The sequence below is a fragment of the Mixophyes fleayi genome, chromosome 2, assembly GCF_038048845.1.
Source record: "Mixophyes fleayi isolate aMixFle1 chromosome 2, aMixFle1.hap1, whole genome shotgun sequence".
Taxonomy (NCBI): domain Eukaryota; kingdom Metazoa; phylum Chordata; class Amphibia; order Anura; family Limnodynastidae; genus Mixophyes; species Mixophyes fleayi.
The window spans coordinates 333655210-333675761 of NC_134403.1; the positions used below are offsets into that span (position 1 = coordinate 333655210).

At 39.2% G+C, this 20552-nt stretch overlaps 1 protein-coding gene across 2 annotated transcripts in view; it reads left to right on the forward strand.

Annotated features, from left to right (window-relative positions):
• Positions 1-20552, forward strand: part of ITGAE (integrin subunit alpha E) — an 84311-nt gene that overhangs the window by 35964 nt on the left and 27795 nt on the right. The window contains exons 1-8 of one of the 2 annotated variants that reach the window (XM_075196943.1): positions 5285-5394; positions 6522-6637; positions 7035-7189; positions 16219-16372; positions 17429-17576; positions 18308-18375; positions 19233-19374; positions 20344-20486. In XM_075196943.1, the coding sequence (XP_075053044.1) occupies positions 5304-5394; positions 6522-6637; positions 7035-7189; positions 16219-16372; positions 17429-17576; positions 18308-18375; positions 19233-19374; positions 20344-20486 (1017 nt within the window). In that variant the 5' untranslated portion in view covers positions 5285-5303. Of the gene's footprint in view, positions 1-5284; positions 5395-6521; positions 6638-7034; positions 7190-16218; positions 16373-17428; positions 17577-18307; positions 18376-19232; positions 19375-20343; positions 20487-20552 lie in introns of those variants that run through there. The other variant, XM_075196942.1, reaches the window with a different exon arrangement.

Below are 20552 nucleotides of genomic sequence, written 5' to 3' on the forward strand. Positions count from 1 at the left end.
GAACAGTCTTTCATATTGATAGCTGCTGTTATCTTTTATTCGTGTGAATGGGGTATGTGTGTAAACTTATTTTAGTGTTGATGTGCATTCACCTATAGACCTCATGTTTAATAATTCTGTAGTAAACACAATTGTTTAATTTTTGACAGGGACGGAGATAGCCATAGTTCTAGATGGCTCAGGGAGCATACAAAAAGAAGATTTCCAGAAAGCAAAGGATTTTATATCCAAACTGATAACAAAAATATGGGAAAAGTGTTCAGAGGTATGTTACATTTTATTTTATGTCCCAGTGATGAAGTATTATTAATTCGGCTATGAGAAAGAGAGCCTGCAATCAATATAACACCTATTACTGCCTCTATAATATATATATAATATTAGCAGCATTTAAATATGATATAAAAGTAGCTCAGTGGTTATAAGTACTGATTGTATTCCAATGATCAATGATATTGAGAACTTGTTAGACACCCTGGACTCAACCTTGACCTTGAACAAGTCACATTGTTCCATCTACAAAGATGGATTAAATCAAATAAAGCTTCAGACATGGAATCAGTATTCTTATCTCCTTAGTACCTCCGTACATCATTATACCAACAGAGACCCCACACATTAAACCAGCAGTGACTGACACATAGATTTTAGCAATAGTCTCGCCATTTTGATTATATATTGTGAGAAGGTCTGTTAAACATTGTTCTTTCTTTCTCAATAGCTAAAATTAATTTGGCTTAAACACTAATTCGTTTATTTGCCTTATTGAATGTAGTATCTTGTTTTCCTCAGTGTGAGTTTGCTGTTGTCCAATATGGGGAAATAATCCAAACTGAATTTGACCTTGAAGACAGTTCTCGAGATAGCAACTATATTCTAGATAAAGTTAAACAGATCCAGCAAGTGGGGAAAGTAACAAAAACGGCGTCCGCTCTTCTCCATGTCCTGTGAGTATTGTCCTTCTATAACAAGCATGTACAGAGAGAGAGGCCTCGTTGTGCTTCAAAAACTTTGACCTGCAGTGACATGCAAAATCAATGAAGTCATGCAGCAGAGGTCCATTAGGATGCATATAGAGAAGTGACTCTGAGACTGCAAGAAGATAATTGATAATGTTTGTGAGGGTAGTCTCAGTGGCATTTGTGGGTGGAAGCCCATTTTTGGAGAGTCAAGAAGGGAGGGAGAGGAGACAAAGTGAGGTAGGTGGTTGTTCACATGCAGTTCGTGTAGTTTGAAAGCAAAGGGGAGGAAAGTAATAGGGTAGTTGGAGACAGAGTGTGGGACAAGAGATGATTTATTTGGGATAAGTAAGATGAGTGCATCTTTAAAGGAGGATGGGAATTGCAATGGAGAGAGGTAGGTTGAATGGGTGAGCAAGAGATGTGCATGCAGTGAAGGGGGTCAGATATTTAAATAGAATAGGGTCAAGGGGGTTGTATGTAGGATGAGCGGAAGACCTGAATTGAGGAATGCAGGAGAGGGTGTGGTGGTTGTGGGGCTGGCATGTGGAGATATCCTGTCAAAGGGAATTGATTTTATATTTGTAGTAGGTGGCAGAGTCATGGTCTGTGAAGTGAGTTGAAGTTGGCAAAAAGGAATATTTGGTTATAAGAATGGATGGATATTAAAAACATGAAGTAGATTTGCTTGGCAAGTGAAGAGGCAGTAAGAAGAAAGGGTTAATTTATTGTGAATAAAGTCGGCACTGGAGCAATATTTCATCTAGTGGAGGAACACTTTTGCAGGTAGCGGGTCTGATTGGTGTGCCATAGTTGAGGTCAAACAGCCAGTATTTTGCTTATGTGCATAATAATAAACTAATTTACACCCCTTGCATTGTAACATGGTTTGTACAGGAACAAGCTTACTCCTTCTCTTTGCTTTACTTGATCAACTTTAAATTTCAGTGTAAAAATAAATCTATCGAGTATTTGTGTGCTACATGACAAAACAGCCAATATTTAACTTATGTGCAAACTTATAAACTAATTTATACCCCTTGCTTTTTAACATGGTTTATCCAGGAGCAAACTTACTCCCTATTTTGCTTTACTTTCCTTAGTAAATCAGGCCCATAGACTCCAGTATTGACTATTGAAATTCCCTTAACCAGACTTTAACCCATACAATCTATTTTGAATGCAGGATCTAGATTAATTTTCCTTTTAAACCATTCTTCTTCTGCTCCTTATATAATATTATTATTATTATTATTATTAATAATTTTTATTCATAAGGCGCCACAAGGCGTCCGCAGCGCCGTACAGAGACAAACAAATTACAATACAATGGGAGACAGCACAGTACAGTAAACAGTAAGCACAGCAACTCAGTAAGCTCAATGCACAGCTAGAGAGGGAGGGGAAGGGGGAGGGAGGATCCGCAAACGATGGGGCCCAAGAAGGAGGGCGCGAAAGACAGGGAGACCCCCAGGGGAGGAGGGAGCGAGAGTGGACGTAGGGTGGAGGACCCTCGAGGAGGAGGGCAAAGTAGCTGGAGAGCAGAGTTATAAGTGGTGGAAACAGGAGGAGAGATGGCCCTGCTCAGAGGAGCGTACAATCTAAAGGGAGGGGTGGACAGACAGAGAGACACAGGGGAGAGAGGGAGAGTAGGGGGACGGAGGCAGAAGATAAGGTAGGAAGTTAAGTGGGAGACAGAAAGGCTTTAAGAAAAAGGTGGGTTTTTAGGGCCCGTTTGAAACTGGACAGATAAGGGGAAGTTCTGATGGAGGGAGGGAGCTTGTTCCAGTGGAGGGGGCAGCGCGGGCGAAGTCTTGGATACGCGCGTGGGAGGAGGTTATAAGGGGGGAAGAGAGGCGACGGTCAGAGGCAGAACGAAGAGGGCGGGATGGAGCATGAATAGAGAGGAGGGTGGAGATGTAGGGCGCAGTGGAGTTGGCGAGGGCCTTGTAGGTGATTGTGAGGAGCTTAAAGAGGATTCTGAAGGGGAATGGGAGCCAGTGAAGGGCTAGGTAGAGGGGGGAGACAGAAGAGGAGCGGCGAGAAAGGAAAATAAGCCTAGCGGCAGCATTAAGAACAGATCTAAGGGGTAATATAATATAGTAATATAATATAATATTTGTTAATATAGTGGTTGTTAAATATAGTGTTTGTTAAAAGAACTGAACCATTTATTTCTCAAAATCAGTTTATTTTGCAACCAGTTTTTCCATAGCTCTAAAAATAAAAATGTACAATGCAATAATACATTGTAGTGTAAAAATATAACCAATCTCTTGCACCTAAATTAAATGTCATTTACTGTTCATATCACCATAGATGAGAAAGTTCATGCTTATTATTATTACTCTCATTGTTTACCATTTATATTATTGATGTTTGTCAGACCATTGTACTATTGCAAAGGCTTTTGCAGTACACAAGCCTGAGGATGCTGCTTATTCAGAAAGTCATAATACATTTGCTAGAGACAAATTGAATCCATTACCACAGAGGCTCATATCAGTGAGATTGGCCATGTGCAGGGTCTCCATAAGAGTAGATAATAATTACAATACCAAGGTAAATGTCATAAATGGGTTAGGGGATGGGGGGTATAATGTGCCATTAACCGAGCAGTCCTATAACCCTGTTTTTTCTAAATCTTTTAGTATGTGGCAGGATACTGCTCTTATTACACATTTTATTGAAAATATTTAACATTTGCGAAGAGCTGAAATATAATCAATTGCTAGTTAGTAAATGTCTACTGTGGATTTTTCTTTTAACAGAAACAATATTTTCAATGAAAGTCATGGATCTAAGGAAAATGCAACAAAATTAATCTTGGTGTTGACAGATGGAGATATATTCATGGATCCGGTGAACTTAACAACAGTCATTAATTCTCCAAAGATGAAGAGCATTGAACGATTTATCATTGGAGTGAGTTTTACAAGCAACCTTTGCTTTCATGAAAGATATGCTGCCAATCTACTATATATATTGCAAACATATTGTCAATCAAAGGGAACTTTGTATGCCAGACTTTGTAAGTCTTGAGGGGTAATAATTAATTATAATGCATATCAAGCAAAAATCATCACTCTAAAATAGTTCAAGTATTTTCTGAGTAGAAATAAGAATATTAGAAATGGCTAATCTCTTGGAGATACTAATTCATAACACTAGATATCACTACAGAATTCAGAGTATGTTTTGGGTGCCCCTAGACCAGTGTTGGCTAACCTGTGACACTCCAGGTGTTGTGAAACTACAAGTCCCAGCATGCTTTGCCAGCTATCAGCTAGTTATCTACTGGCAAAGCATGCTGGGGCTTGTAGTTTCACAACACTGGAGTGTCACAGGTTAGCCATCACTGCCCTAGAGACCAAGTACAGTTGTATCCTTGACCACACTTTGTAGATGAAATTCAGCAATTGGGGCTATTGTGAAAGTTGATGGAGATGAAAGTATAGCTACCACTAATCAGATTTAAATCAGATGTATTTATTTTAAAGAAAATGTTACCTGGGATGCATCATGATTAGATACACTCTCCAACAGAGTGCATCTAATTGCTCGCACACCTTCACTCTTTTCAGATGGTTTCCATATGAAATCTTTTGAACAATGGAGGCCATGCAGTCACCCTGTCATTTTCATGCCATCACTGGGGTTTCAAGCTCCCAGTGCCAGTGATGCCAAGAGAAAAACAAGACTGTGCCAGGGCACATATAAGAGGTCTGAGATGCAGTTACTGCATACATTTGGTTCCTGTGGGGCTCTAGTTCTGCCTATTAGTTGTTCCAGAGATCTGTCTGGCAGTTGCATGCGCAGGTTGGTGGGGAGAGGATCTTTCTAACCCGTGACACAAGCAGATCACTGACAGTATATATAACTGAAGCCATCAATGCTTAAAACAACAAAATCATAACTGCAGTCTAGCAGAGGAGTTTAAGTATTTGTCGATGATATATTTATTCTTTTTGATAATCTGTATAGGTTGGACCAGTATTCAACCCTACCGAGGCTTATGGTGAACTGAAACTTATAGCGACCGAGGAAAAGGATCACATAATAAGATTGGATGACTACTCCAAACTGGACGGACTCGTTTCCACTTTGCAGCAGCGGCTGATTGGAATAGAAGGCAAGACTATAGAGATGATAACAACGCCAGTTAATCAGTGTGTCTAGAAGATTTTTGATAATTGACTATGTACAAAGGGATACACTGAGATATTTCTCTTATTATTACAACTGTGTTCCACAGAAGCTAAATGACTACATTCACCCCTCGTACATATGAATATTTATGTATCAATTCCTATCATCTTAGGTGTAGGTTTTAATGAGACCGTAATGGAAACAAAGGATGGTGATGGGCAAGATGCAAACCATAATAATAACAACAACAACAATTTTGATACTGACAGCGAGGATGAAGAAGGTGGTAAGTAATTTTCTTTATCTGTTTTTTTTAATATAATCTAGGCTTCATTTTTATATATTTACATATTTTTTAGTTAAATATTTAATTTATTGATATATGTGGAAGTCGTAGAACAGTAGTGCAACAACACAAAAAGCCCATAATAATGGAATAGAACAGAGAAAACCACAAGTGTACACTAGTACAGTCTCAGGTCCACTTTTGGGCTGTAACCACAAGATTGTTGTACACAGGGTTCCAAATTACAACAGTCCACATTTGTGCATTGGTAAAAGAAATACTGAGACGTCTCTATGATTTCATCATCAGGAATCTTGTTTAAGGTTAGTCCCACTCAAAAATGATGTTGCTTAATCAATATAATCATGATGCTGGCCTTTGTTAGACTGTCCTTCCCTCCACGTTCTGCCTCTCTGACTGTAAGGAAGAGCAAGTGTCAGATGTAAGCAACTCTGCATACTCACATATGCATTCTCTTTTCTGGGCATGTGCAGCGCAAATTTTTGTAACTTAATGTTATTTGCGCTATGCAAACTGGTGTAAGTTCAACTCAGCACAAGGCGCTATGTATCTCTCGTGAACTGTCGATCATCACTGAACATAAAGACACTTGTTGTCGGCGCTTGTACTTAACACTGTGTATATATATATATCTAGCAAAATGAAAACATGAGGTATTTGTTCATATTTTGATCAAATCATTTACGAACACTGCTCAAATTAAACTTGTTGTTACTTCGCTGTAAACTAAGTAAACTAAGTAAACTAACACAGTGGACAGCAGTCATGAGCAGTGAGAAGCGATTTTCTCAAATGAAAATAATAAAAGTTGTGCAAACTGAATATACATCACTACATTTCCCTTCTCCTGCCATATAAGAAGTATTAAGAAAGTAGAATGATTGAAAATGCCACACAAGGCATCTTATGGGCGATAGTGAAAGTTTAACTTTCTTATTTCCTGAACAGTCTTTCATATTGATAGCTGCTTATTATTTATCTGTTGTTATCTTTTATTCGTGTGAATGGGATATGTGTGTAAACTTCTTTTAGTGTTGATGTGCATTCACCTATAGACCTCATGTTTACTAATTCTGTTGTAAACACAATTGTTTCATTTTTGACAGGGACGGAGATAGCCATTGTTCTAGATGGCTCAGGGAGCATACAAAAAGAAGATTTCCAGAAAGCAAAGGATTTTATATCCAACCTGATAACAAAAATATGGGAAAAGTGTTCAGAGGTTTGTTACGTTTTATTTTATGTCCCAGTGATGAAATATTATTAATTTGGTTATGAGAAGAAAGCTTACAATCGATATAACAACTATTACTGCTTCTATAATATCTATAATATTAGCAGCATTTAAATATGATATAAAAGTAGCTCAGTGTTTAAAAGTACTGATTGTATTCCAATGATCAATGATACTGAGAGACTTGCTAGACATCCTGGACTGAACCTTGACCTTGAACAAGTCACATTGTTCCATCTACAAAGATGGATTAAAATCAAATAAAGCTCTAGACAGGGTATCAGTATTCTTACCTCCATAGCTAAAATTAGATTTTTTAAAACATTTGGCTTAACCACCAGTTCATTTATTTGCCTTATTGATTGTAGTATCTTGTTTTCCTCAGTGTGAGTTTGCTGTTGTCCAATATGGGGAAATAATCCAAACAGAATTTGACCTTGAAGACAGTTCTCGAGATAGCAACTATATTCTAGATAAAGTTAAACAGATCCAGCAAGTGGGGAAAGTAACAAAAACGGCGTCCGCTCTTCTCCATGTCCTGTGAGTATTGTCCTCCTATAACAAGCATGTACAGAGAGAGTATACCTTGATGTCAAAAACTTTGAACTGCAGTGACATGCAAAACCAATGAAGTCATGTAGCAGAGAGGTCCATTAGGATGTTTATGTAGAAGTTACATTTAGACTTCGCTGCAAGAAGATCATTGATCACTTTTGTGAGGGTAGTCTCATTGGCATATTGTGGGTAGAAGCCCATTTTCGTCAAGAAGGGAGGCAGAGGAGACAAAGTGAGGTAGGTGATTGTGCACATGCTGCTCATGTAATTTGAAGGAAAAGGAGAGGAAAGAAATAGGGTGGTATTTGGAGAGAGAGAGGGAGGGACAAGAGATTATTTATTTAGGATTAATGAGATGAGTGCATGTTTAAAGGAGGATGGGAATGTGACAGTGGAGAGAGGCAGGTTGAATGGGTGAGCAAAAGATGGGCATACAGTGATGGGGGTGCAGATATTTAAAGAGAATAGGGTCAAGGAGGTAGGATGTAGGATGAGATGATAACTTCATTCATGGTTGTGGGGGAGAATTAACTCAGGGTAAATTGAGGAACACAGGAGAATGTGGGTGTGGCACATGTCTGGCATGTGGAGTTGATTTTATACTTTAAGTAGGTGGTACAGTCATGGGCTGTAGGTTGAAGGTGGCAAATAGGCGTTGTTGGTTAGAAGACTGTGTGAATATTAGAAAAATTAAGTATATTTGCTTGGCAAGTGAAAAGGCAGTAAGATGAAAGGGTAAATTTATTGTGAATAAATTTGGTGCTGGAGCATTATTTCAACCAGTGAAGGAAAACTTTTGGTTTGCAGGTAGCGGGTCTGATAGGTGTGCCATATTTGAGTTTTAGAGTGCCAAAGACAATCTAAAACTCAAATATTGTAGTGGTTAGAACTGCTTTGTCTACAGCTGAAGTGAGTGTGATGTTGTAGAAAGAGGCAACCAGGTCAGGGCATGTTAGGAAAAGGAAAGAGTAGTTTTAGTGAAGATGGGAAGTGGATTGGGTTAAGAAAATGTAGGGGTCGCTGTATGTAGATTTGGGTGCACGATGGATTACCTCATGAGGTAATGTGTGACTGAAGGAAAGGTTGTTGGAGAGCAGGAATACTAAGTTGGTAAAAGTGGAAATGGAGCAGAAGTAGGAGAACACAAGATCCAGTCGGTGGGAGCTTAAATCCATTGGGACACATGATCCAGGGCACTTACATTTGGACTGCATCCAGCAGCCGAACAGAGATGGCAACAACAATGACATTTGAGCACAGTGAGTACAGTAGCAGAAAAGAGATGGCAATAGCAATGATAGCTGAGCTCAGTGGGTCCAACAGCTATACAGACATGGTAATCCAGTAGATCCTCCAGACAACCTTGTTTTTGGTGTGATGACACACCTCATTTCTTCTGTGTCGTTTACCACCATTGTTCACAAATTTTAGATGGTTTAGATGTGAGAGAATAAGTTTGAGGGAGGAAGCATAAAGAGCTGAACTACAGTACAGTACAGCTATTTTAACTGACTGCCAATGACATTAGATGGATGTTCCACATATTGTGGAACATCCATCTAAAGACAGCCTGTTTCATCCTTGTTCGGATTCCTCATTGCAAGCTACTATTTTGTGATCAGCATTTAAAAAGCTATAAGAATCCTCACTCAAGTAATGGGGACAAAACAAGCAGATTGTCCCTAGGAAGTCCCTAGAAAGTGTATCCTATTATTATTTTCATTATCATTGATTTGTAAGGCGCCACAGTGCTCCGCAATGTCATATATTAGGGAAGGCATGGACATATATAAAAACAGGACATACGTAAAATAAGAACAGGCAAAGCTGATAAAATGAATGGAGACATGAAAACAAAGGGTTTGAAGGACCCTGCTCATTAGAGAGCTTACATTCTAAGGGGAAGAGGACACAGCTGCAACAAGAGGAGCAAGTGTAGCTCAGAGTGGAGATTGGGATAGTTGTGAGGGTGCATTAGTGTGAATAGTGTTATCGAGGATAAGGTCACCTCTAAAAAAAGAGATGGGTTTTCAAAGAGCATCTAAAGATTTGAAGGTTGTGAGAAAGTCTGAATGAGCGTGTTATTGAATTCCATAAGTGGGGAGCAGCACAAGAGAAGTCTTGTAGGCGGGACTGAGTGGTGGTTACCAGAGATGAGACAAGGCGCAGGTCAGAGGTAGATCTAAGAGAGCGGATGGGGAGAGTATTTTGATATGAGATTTGAGATGTATGCAGGGGTAGTGTTGTTGAGGACTTTGTAGGTAAGGGTAAGGGTGAGTAATTTGAATTTGATTCTGGATGACACATGGAGCCAGTGTAGGGGCTTGCAAAGTGGTGCAGCAGATGTGGAGCGGTGAGAGAGGAAGATCAGTCTTGCAGCAGCATTTAGGATGGATTGAAGTGTGGATATATGGGTGTCAAGAATGTCAGATAGCAAGAGGTTGTAATAAACAAGACGGGAGATGATGAGAGAATGGATAAGAGTTTTAGTAGCATGTTGAGTAAGAGAAGTGCGTATTCTGGTAATGTTTTTAAGGTGGAGTTGACAGGAATGGGAGAGAGTTTAGATGTGAGGAATAAAGCAGAGGGCGGAGTCAAGTGTGACACCAAGGCAGCAGGTTTGGGAGACTGAGGAAATTGGGGTGTTATTGATAGTGGGGGAGATGTGAGGACACGTGGTGACTCTGACAGGAGGGAAGATAATAAGCTCTGTTTTGGACATGTTGAGTTTTAGGTAGCGTTGGGACATCCATGTGGAGATAGAAGAAAGACAGTTGGTTACACAAGATATTATAGAAGGAGAGAGGTCAAAGGAAGAGATATAGATTTGGATGTCATTAGCATAGAGGTGGTTTTGGAGTCCGAATGAGTGAATTAGTGCCCCAAGAGAAGAGGTGTACAATGAAAAAAGTAAATGGCCAATAGCAAAGCCTTGTGGGACCGCAACAGATAGTGGGAGCGGAGGGGAGGATGTAGAGGTAGAAACACTAAAGAAGTGGTTCGATAGGTAGGAAGTGAACCAGGAAAGGACTGTGTCACAAAGGCCAATCGAGTAAAGGGTGTGTAGGAGAAAAGGGTGATCAACAGTATCAAAAGGAGTAGACAGGTGTAGGTGAATGAGTACGGAGAAATTACCATTAGATTTTGCAGTAAGTAGATCATTGATCACATTTGTGAGAAAAGTTTCAGTGGAATGTTGGGGGTGGAAGCCTGATTGCAGAGAGTCAAGAATGGAATGAGAAGAGAGAAAGTTAGACAGGTGTTTGTACATTAATCGATCAAGTAGTTTAGAGGCAAAGGGGAAGAAAGAAATAGGGCGGTAATTGGAGAGAGAGAGACTGGATCGAGATATTTTTTTCTTAAAAATAGGTCAGATGAGCGGATGTTTAAAGTAGGATGGAAATGTGCCAGAGGAGAGACAGGTTGAAGAGGTGAATTAGAGGTGGGCATGCAGTGGAGGAGATGGAGCGGAGTAGTTGGGAGTGCATAGGGTCGAGTGGACAGGTTGTAGGGTGAGATGACAAGATGAGTGCAGAGACTTCGTCTTCAGTTATTGGAGAGAATGAATTAAGGGTGGATTGGGGAGTGTATGTAAAGGTGGGCTGAGTGAGTGGAGTGAATGGAATTTGGCAAATTTGGTATTAGGAAATATCTTGTCAAATTGTGTCAATTTTGTCTTTGATACAGGTGGCAAAATCATGGGCAGTGAGGGAGAAAGGTGGAAAAGGTGCAGGTGGGCAGAGAAGTGAGTTGAAGGTGGCAAAGAGGCGATGCGGGTTAGAAGACTGTTTGTTTGGCAATTGAAAGGGCAGTGCAGTAAGATGACATGATGAATTTATAGTGGAGGAAATCGGGATAGGAACGAGATTTCCTCCAGTTGCACTCTGCAGTGCAGAAGCACTTTTTCTGTTTTTTGTGCATGGCTGGGATTTCGATCGTCAGAGACTATTTGTAGTAGCTGCAGCTGCATTGTCTAGGGCTGAAGTGAGTGTTTTGTTATAGAAAGAGGCAACTTGATTAGGACAGGACAATGCAGTCATTGGAGAAAATAGTTGATCTAGTGAAAATGAGAAGTGGATTGGGTCAAGAGTACTTAGGTTTCGTTGTGTACGTGTATATTTGGGTGCAGGGGGAAGGGCATGGGGTAAGGTGAGGCTGAAGGAAAGGAGGTTGTGGTCAGAGAGTGGGAAGGCTGAATTGGAGAAATTAGAGCTGGAGCAGTAGCGGGAGAAGACAAGGTCAACGGAGTGCCCATCACAGTAGGTGGGAGATGATGTGCATTGAAAGAAGTTTAGTGGCAGAAACGACAGTGAGATTATCAATGGGAATGTTGAAATCACCTAGTATGAGTGAAGGCAGGTCAAAGGATAGGAAATAAGTGAGCCAGGCTGCAAAGTTAAAAAGGAATTGGGAAACTGGACATGGGTAGCGATAAATGACAGCAACACAAAGGTGGAGAGGATAAAATAGTGTGGATTTCACAGGAAGAGAATGAGAGGGAGAGTTCAGAAGGTGCAGCTTGGAAAGAGTAGAATGCCTACTCCACCACCTTGTCTGTTTCTGGGTCTGGGAGTGTGGCTGAGGGAGAGTCCCCCATAGGAGAGAGCTGCAGGGGATGTAGTGTAAGAGAAGGTGAGCCAAGTTTCTGTAATGGCAAGGAGGTTGAGGAATTTAAAAATGAATAGATCATGGATGGATGTAAGTTTGCTATGAACAGATCTGACATTCCATAATGCACAGGAGAAGAAAAGATTAGTTAAGGGTAGTGGAGATATGTGGATAAGGTTGTCAGAATTGGAAGAACGGGATGGATGGAAAGGTTTAGGGTACAGCGAGGAGCATGATCAGATAATGGGGATTGTACAGGGATCAGGGTTAGGCGAGATATTACCAGCAGCCATGAGAAGGAGCAGGGTGAGAAAGAGGACATGCGAGGAGGATTTGTGGGTGTGAGGTTTATTTCTGTTTATGTAGGCTGGTGAGTGTGGTGTGTCCAGGAGGCAAAACAGTTCATATGTACAGACAAGCGAGGAGGGAAGTAGTGAAGTGGAAATCATAACCGGGAAGGAAAGAATAGGATGATGGAGAAAGAAGAGGAGTTTGGAGAGAAGTATGGTGACAGTAAATAGGAGAGACTGTAATTTGAGTAGGTGCATAATGGAGAGATGTGAATAAATGTGTATTAGCTAGGGTAGGTGATGATACAGTAGAAAGGAACAAATGATCCAAATTGTGTGGAGCTATGGAAAAGATGAAGGATACTTTACAGCCACCTGGCTGGGGTTAATGGAGTAGGCAGTTTCTGCAGCTCTGACACGATAAGGTCCAGGAGGATGCTGACAGTTGGGTGCGGAGGGTCCAACAGCCAAACAGAGATGGTAACTGCAAACACAATTGAGTTCAGTGGCAGCTGAACAGATGTTGAAACAGCAATGACAGTTTAGCTCTGTGGGTCCCACAGCTGGACAGAGATGGTAGTTCTGTAGATGCTAAAACAGCCTTGTTTTTCAGTATAAAGTCGATCCTCGGCACTGCTGTGACGTTTCCAACAGTATTCAGAAATACCCAAAGCGTTATATTTGCGAGAATAAGGAAAAGTGGGAGCTTGGGCTAAGAGCTGAGCCAGTGTACAGCTTACTCCAACTGCCGTCCGCATGCCAACTATCAAATAACATGCAACAAATAGGTAGAATAATAGCCACTTACACCAATGTAGATTGTAGGGTGTTTGCGATCACTCGAAATCTCTGCGAGGATCACTAATGTTGATATGTAGTGTTTTTTCCGGATCCTGTTGCAGATCCTCTTATTGATAACACCTTATATGCCCATTTTAAAGAGCTCAATCTTTACCAATCAGTTCAATTCTCCTCAATTTATATCTAAGTAAAATCAATGGGATCATGTTAGATTCAAACACACATTTATTTTGATAAAAATTTTTATCTGTAACTTACATCATATTTAGGAAAATTTGGCTAATATACATGTAGCTACGTCTCCACTGCTAGTTGTAAATCAATATGGTGAAGATATATAATATAGGGTGAAAAAGACAAGCTACATTTAATTGCCAAACTCTATACAGCACAATACAATGCTCTGTCCCGGGAACTACAATCTCCCGACAAGTAACATGAATGGTGCCACTAAATAGCTAAACACGTTTATTTCTGATAAAAGAACTTGCTCAAGAACAGTATAGCCATATTAACAGAAGCCACTAGAATAGGTTGCATCCTTCAAGTCTGTACGTTAATCAGTCGCTAATTGGTTCCTTGTTGATGTTTTCGGTAATTCAGTAATCCGAAGGAATATGAACCTCATAGAGTATGAATAATATTCTTATCATTATAAAATCTTTTATAATGTAATATAGTGCATTAATCTGCATATTGTATTAGAACATACCCTATTTTAAAATATCTGACTTCTGGTCTAATTTAAAATTATTGTTCTTTTTATCCTATGGTTAATTGTATTAATATTTTGGCAAGAATATCCACACTGAATTAAACTTTTTATAAAAATAGTACACTATGAAAATTTAAAACAAATTAAACCTTTTTTTTATGTTTCAACAAATGCTAAGAAAAATCTATATTTATAAACCTCTCCCATCTAATTTCTACATTCGTCACTTTTGCTATTCACATGGCATCTCCCACTTTTCAATCATATATTTTTTTTTCACCTAAAATTTTTATCTAAAATGTTCCTTTGGATATTTTTCTAGTATTAATGTGACCTAAACTCTACGGTGATATTACCTTCTAGAATCATCATATTTTGTAAAGCACACTTAGTTATATTGTTTATTGTATATTGTTGATATTGCAGTGAAGCTGTTATTAAAGTGAAGCGAGGTGGGTTATGGGTAAGGATCAGGTTCTATGACACAGGTGATGGGGCTGTAGCTACATTCATCCTCCCCCTCCGTTTTCTACAGGAAACATGGAAAAGTTGGTGACGGTGTGACATCACAAAGTAATATAAGGGGTTTATTTCAGGAGGGGCTGACTGCTATCTTGAGGTGGGATAGGCCAATTAGTATCCATTGTCCTCCACAGGAATAGTGAAGACATTTGTCTGGAACCCAGCAGGGGAGCCCCTGCAGAATTACAGCTCATCTCCACTCCCCCCTCCAACCCCCTAGTCCAGGACCCACCAATGTTTAAGAGGGAGAGAGCCAGAAGTTTGCCCGGGGAGGGGAATGCACTGTGGAAAATTTAACCTGGACATTAGGAATCACTCGAGGGGAGGAGGGAGATTGATTCTGAGGATTTTTCTGGAAGTTGCAGGATAGCTGGTGTTGAGTTTTCGTTCTCTACTAATAGACTACATCTGAAGCTGAGAAAAATTCATGGCTTTTGGATTCTGTAAATCAGGACATTCATGTGACTGTAACTTCTTAAGCTAGTGGGGTAAGCGACAGATGATGTGGTAAACCTGCCTGGCATTTATTTACTGTGTGTATATAATATTCTAGTAATTGTTTGTATTACAATAAATGTATTGTTTTACTTTCTAACTGCATTTGCCTGAGTGAGTATAGGATTGGAGGCTAGAGGAAAGTCTTGTTGTGCAAGGGAGGGCATTCCACAGAATGGGGGCAGTGGTGAGTGTAGATGAGGGATGCAGATCCTATGCAGAATGGAGGTGTGGGGTTGGTAAATAATTTGGAACAAGTGAAGAAATGTATGTTGCTGCAGTGTTGTTTATGAACTTCTGTGTTAGTAGAAGTTTTTATATTGGATTCAATAAATCTCAGGCAACCAATGTAAGGACTTATAGAGCAGAGTAGCAGAAAAAGAATGTTTTACAAGGAAAATTTATTTAGCTGCTGCATTCAAAATAGTTTGCAAGGATGAATGTCTGGTTATGAGAAGACCAATAAGAAGGGAATTGCAATAGTCATTAGTGCATCAATTAAAAAATATTTCCAGAATATGCACATATCTCACCCAAGACACTGCAAAAACTTTACTAGATGCACTAATAGTCTCCAGTATTAACTATTGCAATACCCTTAAGCAGACTTTCACCAATACCATCTATTTTGAATGCAGCTGCTAGAATAATTTTCCTTGTAAAACATTCTTCTTCTGTTCCTTATATAATGTGGTGTCAGTTAAAAGAACGTAACCATTTACTCCTTGAAATCAGTTTATTATGCAACCAGTATTAAAATAAAAATTTACAATGGAATAATACATTGTAATGTAAAAGTGTAACCAATCTCTTGCAGCTTAATCGCATGTTATTTACTGTTCATATCACCATAGATGAGTCATTTCATGCTTATTGTTATTACCCTCATTGTTCACCATGTGTTAATGATGCATGTCAGACTATTATACTATTGAAATGGTTTTCGCAGTACACAATCATCATCATCATCATCACCATTTATTTATATAGCGCCACTAATTCCGCAGCGCTGTACAGAGAACTCACTCATATCAGTCCCTGCCCCATTGGAGCTTACAGTCTAAATTCCCTAATGTACACACACACAGACACACACACACACACAGACACACAGACTAGGGTCAATTTGTTAGCAGCCAATTAACCTACCAGTATGGGGGTTTTTTTTGAGTGTGGGGGGAAACTGGAGCACCCGGAGGAAACCCACGCAAACACGTGGAGAGCATACAAATTCCATACAGATAAGGCCTGAGGCTTATTCAGAAAGTCATAATACATTTGCTACAGACGAGTTTAATCCATTACCACATAGGCTTGGAGCAGGGATATTGGCCATGTGCAGGGTCTCCATAAGAGTAGATAAAAATTACAATGCTATAATAATAATTGTCATAGCGGGGTTAGGGGGCGGTAATGTGCTTTTAACTGAGCAGTCCTATAATCCTGTTTTTTCTACATAATTTAGTATGTGGCACGGTACAGCTCTTGTAAAACATTTTATTTAACATTTGCATAGAGCTGAAGTCACACAACTAATCAGTTGCTAGTTAGTAAATGTCTACTGTGGATTTTTCTTTTAACAGAAACAATATTTTCAATGAAAGTCATGGATCTAAGGAAAATGCCACAAAATTAATCTTGGTGTTGACAGATGGAGATATATTCATGGATCCGGTGAACTTAACAACAGTCATTAATTCTCCAAAGATGAAGAGCATTGAACGATTTATCATTGGAGTGAGTTTTACAAGCAACCTTTGCTTTCATGAAAGATATGCTGCCAATCTACTACATATATTGCTGACATATTGTCAATCAAAGGGAACTTTGTATGCCAGACTTTGTAAGTCTTGAGGGGTAATAATAAATTATCATATCAAGCAAAAATAATCATTCTAAAATAGTTCAAGTATTTTCTGAGTAGAAATAAGAATATTAGAAATTGCTAGTCTCTTCTTGGAGATACTAATTCATAACACTAGATATCACTAGTGAATTCAGAGTATGGTTTTGGTGCCCTTAGGTCAAGTACAGTTGTATCCTTGACCACACTTTGTAGATGAAATTCTGTAATTGGGGCTATTGTGAAAGTGGATGGAGATTAAAGTATAGTTACCACTAATCCTGCTGCACAAAATGTTTTACAGGTCTGTTTGATACATCAATAAATTTTGCTATTTGTTCATATCAAAGTTATGGTTGGCACAAACATGATTTAAATCAGATGCATTTATTTTAAAGAAAATGTTACCTGGGATGCATCATTGGCTAAATACACTCTCCAACAGAGTGCATCTAATGGCTCGCACACCTTCATTGTTTACAGATGGATTCCATGTGAAACCTTTTGAACAATGGAGGTCATGTAGCCGCCCTGTCATTTTCATGCCATCACTGGGGTTTCAAGCTCCCAAAGCCAGTGATGCCAAGAGAAAAACGAGACTGTGCCAGGGCACATATAAGAGGTCCTTCATGATAATGCTGTAAGGGAAGTCTGTGTTTTCTGCATCCAGTGGTGTTTATATCTCAAAAACTTCCCAAATCAGGTATTACAGTATATTAAAACAAATATGTTCAGAAAATGCGCCTTACACATTTAAATTAGGAGATATATTTGTGTGGACCCTCCTTTAATTGCCATCACAATGATATACATTGGTAAGAGGATCTTTCTAACCCCTGAGACAAGCTGGTCACTGACAGTATTTATAGCTGAAGGCATCAATGCTTAAAACAACAACATAATAATTGCAGCATAGCAGAGAAATGTATTCTTCTTGATAATCTGTACAGGTTGGACCAGTATTCAACCGTACCGAGGCTTATGGTGAACTGAAACTTATAGCCACCGAGGAAAAGGATCACGTGATAAGAGTGGATGATTACTCCAAACTGGACGGACTCATTTCCTCCTTGCAGCAGCGTCTGATTGGAATAGAAGGCAAGACTATAGAGATGATAACACCGCCAGTTGATCAGTGTGTCTAGAAGATTTTTGAAAAATGTTGAGAATTGACTATTTGCAAAGACATAGCTAAACAAAAGTGTTTATAGACCACAGCATTTTGAATATCACACAAAAAGAATGTAGTAATTAGAGAACCACAGTATTCAAACAGTTTATATAGTCATGGTTATGCAGATCCTCCTACATGACCCCTTACAATCAGGGACTTGCTGGCAAATTTCAGCCTGGGGTTAAGACACGACTCAGCAGCCTATTAGGAACATATTAAAGGAAAAAAATATGCAGGTGGCCCAGTGACCCAGCCCAAGTTAGCCCACTATGGGAATGGCCCGGGGGTCAGATGCCCTCCCTGCCCCCTAACCCAGCCTTGCCCTTGTGTTCCTGACTAGTCAGATGATCTGGTGATCTTACTCCAGGGGGTTCTGGTCTATGCTGGGCCCATGCTTCGAATTACTGAGGAACAGACCAAGTCACCAGTAGTTGGATTGTGGGTTCCTGTTCCTGGCAATGTTACAGAGGACAGCAGATCCCAGCCAAATAGCAGTGACAGGGAGGAATGTTTAATCCTGGGCACTTGTACTATAAACATGAACCTGATATGTCTTTAAGTTTTCAACTTTAATTAACTTGAGGCTTATCTTTAGCTCTATATTCTTCATCTATATTGTTGAATGAAAGTAATTTAAAACAGTGTTTTTCTACAGGTACTAAGGGAGATTCATTGGAATTTGACTTGGCACAAACTGGATTTGCAGTTCATTTGAAGGACAAGGTATGAGTACAAATTTCAAATCTAATTACCCAATCTCAAAATCGTTGACTATATATAATTGTTTCATAAAATCAAAGTCGATTTTGTTTATTTCCAGCTGCCTGGAATACTATGTTAGACAATGACTTCCAGTGACCAATTGTGTTCCTCTGTTCTAGTTAATATGAAATCTAATTTTAGGCTGTGTTGCTCACCCGCCCAGTGCATTATATAACATTGTGCCAGTCGGTCTGGAAACCAGTGTTGGACTATATCAGTACACCAGTGTAATTCTGTTATCTATCTATAACACAGAACTATAATATCTATTGGCTTGTTTCCCAAGCTGCAAGTCTAAAACAACTATAGATTGTGCAATGCTTTTGTGTAATAAAGTGAGTTACACCCTTCATATGGATTTAAAAAAATAATCAAACAAATATCCAAGACCCTCCCTACTCCAAGTATATGCCTACTCTCTAAGGGCCTGAGTCAGGAGAGTAAAGCATAATAAAGGAGTAACATTGCACCTGGGCAAAACCATGTTGCATTGGAGGGGGAGTCGGGGGTAAATTTAAATGCGGGGGCAGATTTATAGTTGGGATAGGACATGTCCTAGATCAACTTTACATTTCAGTGTAAAAATAAAGTTATCAAGTATTTGTGTGCTAGATGAAAAAACAGCCAGTAGTTTCTTTACGTGCAAAATAATTAACTAATTTGCACCCCTTGCATTGTAACATGGTTTGTCCCAGAAAACTTTTACTCCTTATTTTGCACTACTTTCCTTAATGACTCAGGCCTTAGATGGTCAGATACAGACATTATGCATGGAGAGTTTTACAAGATTTCAATTAACATATTTGTTATTTATTCAGAATACTCTGATGCTTGGTACAGTCGGTGCCTTTGACTGGTCTGGTGGTTTGATACTTTATCCCACAAGTACAGACACACACAAAGTGACATTTCTCAATGAGTCATCGGATGATGCTAAGACAGCAGCCTACAGTTACTTAGGTAAGGTGCACTAAATAGCATGTATACAACAACTTCACTCTTATTGATTGCTGGTTACTGTAAAGTTAATGTCAGTGTTTTCGCTATGCATAAATCTAAACTATATTATCCACTGTGTGTAAAGCCAAAAAAATATATTTAAATAAATGTAAAAATATATAAATAAAAAAACATATATCAAAGTGTGAAATAAAACTAAATATGTCTGTTAATGGCAGAATAACATGTGAAAAAAGACCCGGGGGTAAATGTATCAATCTCCGGTTTTGTCAACTCGCAGGAGTTCGGCGGGATGACAGCTTAAATTTAAAGCAGCGCTGCCTTGTAAAGGGAAACTTCCCTTTACAAGGCAGCGCCGCTTTAAATTTAAGCTGCGAAGACGCCGAACTCCCGCGAGTTGTAAAAACCGAGGTATGATACATTTACCCCCCGGACTTGGCTTAATTACATTTTTTTTTTTTTAATTTAGCCACAACCTACTTGAAACCCACAGTAAAAATTAAAAATGTATCAACATACAAATTTGCTCAAAGGCTTATGGATACATCTCCAAAAAAATAATATCTAAAGATTAAAGACTTTAAACTAAAAATAAGAAACATCTCTAAGGGGCGTGCTTAACTTGTACATTCATGCCCTTACTGTGCTGCATTTGTATATCAACGCCCCGATCCACCTCTACACTACAGAACCAAGTTGCCACAAGTATAAGTTATGTGTAACTCTAAATTTGTCTGCATGTGCAATGGGTCAAAGGACATTTTTACATGGGGCTAATGGACTTGTGTCCAACTCTAAATTAACCTTATGATTAGGTGACAGGTCTACGTTACATTTACTAATGAAATTTGAAGACAATGTTGACATTATTTTTTTTTGAAAACTAGACAACCAGGACACTTGTTGTCAACAATAGAAATTAATCATAAGTAAGTTTTTAATATATTTTTTGCATGGTATTGTGAACAGGATACAGTGTAACCACAGCACAAGGAAAACACTCCTCCCTCTATATAGCTGGAGCACCAAGACATTCCAATGTTGGGAGAGTCATAGTCTTTGAAGAAGATATTACAACCTACGGCATATCTCAGAACCTGGAAGGAGACCAGGTACATTATAATTTTACAATTATAAACTGCAAGATCATAAAGTAACTCAACAACATGAGAAAACCT